We start from the raw sequence: 7,329 nt of genomic DNA, 5'->3' as shown, positions 1-7,329 counted from the left end.
TGACTAGCGGGGGGGGGGGGGGGGGGGGGGGGGGATGGAACTGGAACTGAGCCGGAGATCCCAGGATTGTTATTAGGGAGAATAGCGAAGATCATGTAACACTCTAAACACCACTGACCATAAAACATTTGAGACGTAAGATAAATAAATGTCTAGTTTTCATCATATTGATGTCCCGCACTGGATATTCTTAAACAATTCCTGGAGAACATTCATTTAAACTTTTCTCATCCAAATATTTTTGTTTGTGATTATTGTAATCTTATATATATTGTATTGTGACAAATTGATTGATGCCATTTGGAAAGTATGTAAAATTAACCTGCAAGCCATGCTACTCGTGAATATTCTCACTATTGTACAATGTGTTGGCACCAGAAACAGTAAAATATGCAATTGTCAGCATGGCCTTCATTACTATGGGATATTAATGCTTGACCTGCTTGCATAGCATTTTTATTGTTTATCGCCTAATACTTTTTTTTTTAGGTTTGAGACTTCAAACACTATACAAATCAGAGCAGCTTTAAAAAACATATCCAAGACTGTTGATAATTAAATATTAAATAGACTAAATTGAAATCAATAAACCAATATGAATCTTGTTTTCCCAAAGATGATGTGGGAAAAAACAATGCACACTTGTCATTAAAAGAGGAACTTAGTGTTTTGGTGTAGGTCTGAGGAGACCGTAATTATCAGAATGAGCAAAGGCCTGACCGCCCCCAGTCACCCCCACACATCAGCCACAAGTGCCTCAAACAGGTTCACTTTAAACGTTCCCAGAAGATGTGCAAGCGACTGTTTATGTTGATATGAATCTACTCTAAATTTTTATGTATATTTGGTTTGATATAGATATATTCCTTTTGCTCATCTGCAATGTCATTTTGATTGATTCTGTATTCTATTCTGATATTTGTGTTGTTGTTTTTTCAGCTGAAGCTGTTTCGGTGTCGTTGAGTAGGCTAATTTAGGTCCTTTCTGTCCGACGGTGTTGTTTTTGACTCAGGTTTATTATTTATCCACTCAGGCGGAGGTTGCTTGCGTTCTGCATGAGAATAACTAACTGTTCATGTACCGATGTTGCCAAATGTCAAGTGACTGAAATGACTCGTCCTGCGCTGTGCTCTCCCAGAGGAGCGGTGGTCACACCGCATTTCGTAGTGCTGAAATGCGGTGATACGTCCAGCTGTAATTGTGATGACTCGTACTTCTGACACGCCGTTGGGGCTCAGTTAACAGTGCAGAATATATTTTGTTAGGTGGCTACGTGTGTCGTAAAAAAAAATGAAAATAAGATTGTTGAATGTTTGAGACTCTTGGAAGCTGCCTTAACAAAAGGCCAATGCTACTGCAGGTGCATGAAATAAAATCTCTCGACACCAGCTGTGCATCATTCTTTTTTTATTTGATTTGTATTTTTGTGCATTGTATTTGTGATATATGGTAGTGATACTCTATTATATCTGCAGATATATTCTGATATTTCTTAGGCCTATAGGAATAGAACAGTTATATATCTGGAGTATAACATTCTGATGTAATATATTTGTCAGAATTGAACCTAATTTTATAGTTAACTACAGGGCAAATGTACACATGCTGAATACGATGATGGGTGAAACTGGCTGTTTAAACGTGTCCACTATATCAGAGAGTGTAGGAGTTCAGCATGGAAAGGGAATGAAAGGAAAACAGGATGTTCTCTAAGTGACTGCTCACTAAAGGGGTCCCTGCCAGACCATCTTGAATCCTCGCGTGAGGGAGAGGAGCAACACTCCACCTCCACCTGTTGTGACGTCATGCTCTGAAGAGCGACCGCCTACTTGAATTTAGCAATCTCCTTTCAAATTGAAGAGAGAGGCATGTTTTCACATTGCATCCTTTCCCCTAGCAACCATTCAAATGTATTCTGCCTTCATTTGTATTTTATTTTATCCTTAAAGAAATGATTTACCAGAAAAAAGCCTTTTGTGTAACAAGTACATTGCTTCCGATTAAACAAATCTATTTTTTTTTCACGGGTATGTTGTTGCTAGGTTACGGCCTCCATAGCATTAAACTGTTTTTTTATCATAAAAAAATTAGCAGTGGTTCTATTTAAGGCTATGAGTCATCTTAAAATGGAAACCTAGAAAAATGTGGCAAACAATTGATTTAATAAACCCAGTGCACTCAAGCTTTTTGTGAAAATTATGATAATTTCTTCATCGTCACAAAACGACTAAACAGCAATTGTATACATTTTATAATTCAAGAATTTATTGAATTACCCACACACAAATAATTGTTGTCTTTGTGAGTGGGTGGGTGTGTGTGTGTTCTTGTGAATATCTTCCATAGCCCTTGTAAATCATTTCAATTCAAACCGGCTTGACAATACAGAGCATGTCTTTCATGATGCACACGCATAGTCGTGCGAGAAAAAAAACCAAAAGCGACACACGAGGCAAGACTGGATGCAAGCCTTTATGTTTCCATGGTGTTGTAGGGGCTGCTTCTCTGTTGAGCTAATAGACTGTAAAAGCCTCTGAAAAGGTGGTGGTGGTGGTGGTGCTGGGGCCGGGTGGCTGAAGCATGTGCTCAGACCTTTCATCCCTGTGACATATCCGGACACCCTTTGGCAGTGTTCTATCAATGTTGATGAGTGGTGAAAGCAACCAATCAGGCAACAAAACGGAGTGGGTTGCGAGGGCAGAGTTGTGTCCAGAGAAAATTAACCTGGTGTTACATGATCCAGTGTCCTTAACAAACCTCAATCCTGCTTTTGTTAGACTCGATATCTTGGGAGATTTCAAGATGTGAACTCTATTTAATAACTAACTGCTTGTGGATTTCCAGAGGTTTATTAGCAATGCATGTTTTCCTGTCAAAGGCACATACTATATTATGAGTATTATGATTTCAATAATGATCTTGCCTTTTACGGATGTATTAAAGTGAGGGCCAATCTATTGCAAGGCAACAGCTGTCACTTGGAGATTATTCAGAGGAAGGCTTTGTCCAGCAGAGTTTTTTATAGAAAGAGTTGACCAAGATACAATATGAAATGAAAACACTTCAGACAACTCTTTTCTTTGGTCAGCTTTATCGAACATGGAAAATGGGATTTATATACACCATTTGCAGGGAGTGAATGTATTTGAGCAATGTGATATTGCATCATTATATAGTATTGGTGACTGATGCCTGCCAACCATATAAAAGTCAAAAGTTGGCCAGTTTATATTTATCCAGTAAAATAAACAGTTTACGACTTACCACATAAAGGCAACACACTGCAGGATGTTGTTGCTTGACAAGGTTATCAAATCGTATTAGTTTCACAATAACATTGCTCTATTGTATTAAGGGACGCAGAGAAAACAAACCCAATAGTCTTTCAGTCCTCTGCAGTTGAGCCCTTAATCACACTAAATGGAACACAAGACCAACATCTGAATCCACACATTAAAACCCCTAATTGCCACAATAGAGAAATTTGCAGTAAAAGCATGTTGACTTGGGAGTCCATTCTCAAATTACACTGAGCAGTGTAAAAATAATACTTTCAGTCAGAAGATACGAGCAATTTAACTCCATAGCAGGATCTTAAAGGAACAGCCAGTAGCACATTTTGATTATAGTCTCTGCTCTAGTAATGAGACGGCTGCTGGCAGCCCATCATATAGGAAAAAAAAGATGGACAATAAGAATACGATTTCCTGTTGCAGTTGGTATGAAGTAAATATACTTCAATACAATGACCTTGTCTTTAATGAGGTTTCAGTTGTGACAATTAAAAACACACAAAAACATGTCCTGAAGAAGGTGTTCAAGCCCACCTATCCTTTCTTGAATGACAGACAGAAGATGAACAATATGACTCATACACAGTCTGTTGCTATTGTAAATGACGCTCACACACCAAGAATTGTCTCATTCAATAAACCCTTTTCCCAGAGGTGTCATTTTAAGACAAGCTCTTTGTACCAGGGCACATGTAGTGTATTTGTCTTAATAATAAATAAAATGAGCAGACCCAATATTCGTACTAAGAGCGAGACCACTGTTTGTCCCGATGAAACCTAGCCTCGTGAGACCATCCTGGTCTCGCAGGTTCACGTTCTGTTCTTCTCCGAATCGCAAACTTGAACGTCAACACGGTCTCCAGAGGCGACATCTACACACGTCTAACGATCAAATAACCAGTCTTATTTTAGACTTGACCGCATCTTATCTTTCTCAGCCGCCGACTGAAATCCTAGTCATGACAACTCGGCAATAGATATAATGGTTCCCTGCTTGGGTGCGTGTTTATTCGTTGATGAACAATGCATTTCGGTTCGCGTGTCATTAGCTGTTGTAAAGCGGCACCACCCTGTCTATGGCCGCCCTGCAGATGGGGCACCTCTTGGGCTGGGGCAGGGCCAGGTAGCAGGGCCCGCAGGCGCACACGTGGCCGCAGTCCAGGAACGCGCAGGAGCGCTCCCGGCTCAGGCACACGGTGCAGGCGGCCGGCGACACCGCCCCCTCGTCCACGTCCAGCTCCCGCAGGCGCCTCCTCTGCTGCTCCTTGAACTCCCGCAGGACGCTCTTCTCCTCGCGGGCGCGGCGGTGACGCTCGTAGCGCCGCCACAGCAGCAGGAGGAGCAGGGAGCAGGCCGCCGCGCCCGACGCCAGCGCCAGAAGCCGCCACACGCGCACACCGCTCTCCTGCTTGCTCAGCAGGGACTGGTGGTCCAGCCGGCTGAGGAAGTAGGGCAGGCCCTCCTTGGGGGGCTGCAGCTTCACCAGGTTGTGGTCCAGCACCAACTCCCCCACCCCGGTGACGCTCTCGCCCAGCCGCAGCATCTCCTCCGTCTCGCGGACGCCCTTGGGCCGCTCGCCGCTGATGAAGTGGCCGATGACGTTGGAGAGCGACTGCACCGTGGGGTGGAAGTTCTCGTAGACCGTCTCCAGGTCCAGCTCGGCCGAGTCCAGGGGGCGCACCACGCGCACGGCGGCGTCGACCGCCTGGTCGTGACTCACCAGGTCGAAGGGGACCGTGTTGGTGCGCTGGTGGATCAGCTTCTCTGTGTCATTCCTGTGTGGGATGGGACACCCGTGGTGTGTTAAGACCACTGACGTTCTTAAAAATGTATCAGACACAATTATACAACACAAGCTAAATGAACAGTGCGAAATATACTTCATCACACACACACACACACACACACACACACACACACACACACACACACACACACACACACACACACACACACACACACACACACACACACACACACACACACACACACTTACCAGATGTGCGTGGTGCGATTCCATACCATCTTCTTCTCCTTCAGGGTCAGCCTCTCAATGACTCCCTTGCAGTTGTCAACAAACTGGCTGCTTAGCGATTCCTTTACGGATTTCACAACACCTAAGATACAGGACATACAAGTGAAGCAACGGAAAATGGAAGCAAAGCTGAAGTTCTAAACCTTCATCATAATTCATGCAACCACATCTTTGTACTATTGAGCGACTTGGATAAAAGTGAAGTTATGTTTAACATACCTTCTACAACAGCATATGGGACACATCTTCCAGGAATGTCAGACAGGTACTTTTTCAAATCTTGGTCAATGGGGACCTTTTTGGCTTCCTGCATTTAAAACAGATTAGATCAATTCTGGTTGGACACCTTTGCCACTGATATGCAGAATGTGCTGACATTTGGGTGAGGCTGTTGTGCTGTTGACCTTTAATCTGGCCACTGTCGTAGCCCGCTTCCTATAAACAGAGTAGAAGAAGGCGGTCAGGGCCGAGCTGCCAGCTAGCAGCACAACCTGGACTGTGGAGGGCTTCCCGTTGGAGTCCATGTTGTGTTCTTCTGCCGGTGACTGGCAGCTTCCTGCTCCTTCAAGCACCGGGGGAAATAACGAACCAGGAGCTGAAAGACGGAGAGATGGATAAGAGCAGTGTTTTTCAACCTGTGGTACACCAGGGTACTGCATGTGTTACGCGGGGTTTTACTTTTTTTAATAGACGACGGCTTGTTATTATTTCAAAAATGTTTTTTGTGCATTCATGTTACAATTCATGTCAATGCACAAAAATTAATGTCAGCATTAATGTTTTGTGTAAATTTGTCTTAAAACAGTGTTGCAGTGTTATTCCCACTAAAGGCGATGGCCATGACTTTCCTGCAGTGATAATTGTGTATGTGTGGGCACTGACCCTCTTATGCTCAGACACTGCATGAGTATGTATCAATGGTTTACATTTTGCTTATTAGGTGGTCCGCAAAAAGTCCTAATGATTGAGTGACAAATGCACCTTAAGTGAAAGGTTGGGAACCACTGATTCACTAATGTCCTTGATTTATGGCTTGTCAGTTCACAAGCTGCAACCAATTGACATGCGAGAGAGACAAAATGCATAAGGACGTATTGTAACTATTATTAAAAGAAAATCCAGATATCTGGCGGTTATTACCTCTGGGATCAACCAGGAGGTGAATGACCATAATGAGATGACATTGTAGAAACACCTCTCACACAACCACTAACGTTCAGTCTTACCGTTAGCAACCATGGTAAACAGCGTATATTAGTATATTGAAGTTAATAGTTACTATCACTTCGAAGCGATAATAACTATCAAGGCAGTGAACGAACGGCGCATCTGGTTTAAACGCCCTCTGGATCAGCTCTAAACATCTAGTCAGACACATACACGTCCGCATTGTGTTAGCAAGTTTAGCTTCGGCTATCCTGTCAAAAGATAGCCATTGAATTACATTATGTAAAGCCTTAGTGACTAAAGTCCCCAATGTATTGTCACCACGAACAGAGATAATGTAGTTTTTCCAGCTTACTCACCCCTTTCTCAAAGAGGACAAGCTAAATAGAAAGTTAACGCTACAGCAGCAAAACAAGGAAACGTATTTCAATATATGCCTGCAGTGCTTTAATATACCAGCAGGTGTCAGCATGCAGCTGGTCATGGATGGCCGGTCCTTTCTTGAAGCAAAACTACAGGTAAATATTCTAATATGACCATTAGGTGACATTTGAAAATAAAAAAATATATTTATTTTAGCTTGCAATTTTGTGATTAATAAAATGTATTCTGGAATCTCACCAGGTTAAAGACCTTTAACATTAAACTCTAGGCTAATCTCTAAATTAACCTTTAAAGGTTTTAAATAATCAATGATTGATGTGATCACAACAGCATTTGACAGAAAAAAAGGTTGTTGCCATAATCAGACACAGATATAATCTTACTTGACATGTAAATGAGCATCAGGGTCATTGACCTGACGGTAAAAGGTGCGGATGACCTTTTAAAGTC

General features: G+C 42.6%; 1 protein-coding gene across 2 annotated transcripts; it reads right to left on the bottom strand.

Moving 5' to 3' along the window:
- Positions 1–3,703: 3,703 nt before the first annotated feature.
- Positions 3,704–6,951, bottom strand: mul1 (mitochondrial E3 ubiquitin protein ligase 1). Of its 2 annotated transcripts, none has more exons than XM_030364054.1 (5): positions 6,855–6,951; positions 5,733–5,923; positions 5,548–5,635; positions 5,290–5,410; positions 3,704–5,068 (listed from the first exon to the last, which is right to left on the bottom strand). In XM_030364054.1, exons 2-5 carry the CDS (start codon positions 5,850–5,852, stop codon positions 4,339–4,341), a joined length of 1,059 nt encoding a protein of 352 aa, XP_030219914.1. In that variant the 5' UTR covers positions 5,853–5,923; positions 6,855–6,951; the 3' UTR covers positions 3,704–4,338. The 2 variants fall into 2 exon arrangements, with proteins under 2 accessions (XP_030219914.1, XP_030219905.1); XM_030364045.1 differs by lacking the exon at positions 6,855–6,951 and adding an exon at positions 6,469–6,841.
- Positions 6,952–7,329: the final 378 nt, after the last annotated feature.

The sequence above is a fragment of the Gadus morhua genome, chromosome 1, assembly GCF_902167405.1.
Source record: "Gadus morhua chromosome 1, gadMor3.0, whole genome shotgun sequence".
NCBI classification, from domain to species: Eukaryota; Metazoa; Chordata; class Actinopteri; order Gadiformes; family Gadidae; genus Gadus; species Gadus morhua.
This window is presented reverse-complemented; position numbering and strand designations above follow the sequence as displayed.

What these genes read in the sequence shown, in the direction of transcription:
- mul1 (XM_030364045.1), bottom strand. Translation starts at nt 6,499, where the DNA reads ATGGTCATTCACCTCCTGGTTGATCCCAGAG. An exon ending in CCCATATGCTGTTGTAGAAG is followed by an intron (nt 5,411 to 5,547) that starts GTATGTTAAACA and finishes CCTGTATCTTAG; the next exon opens with GTGTTGTGAAATCCGTAAAG. An exon ending in AATCGCACCACGCACATCTG is followed by an intron (nt 5,069 to 5,289) that starts GTAAGTGTGTGT and finishes CATCCCACACAG; the next exon opens with GAATGACACAGAGAAGCTGA.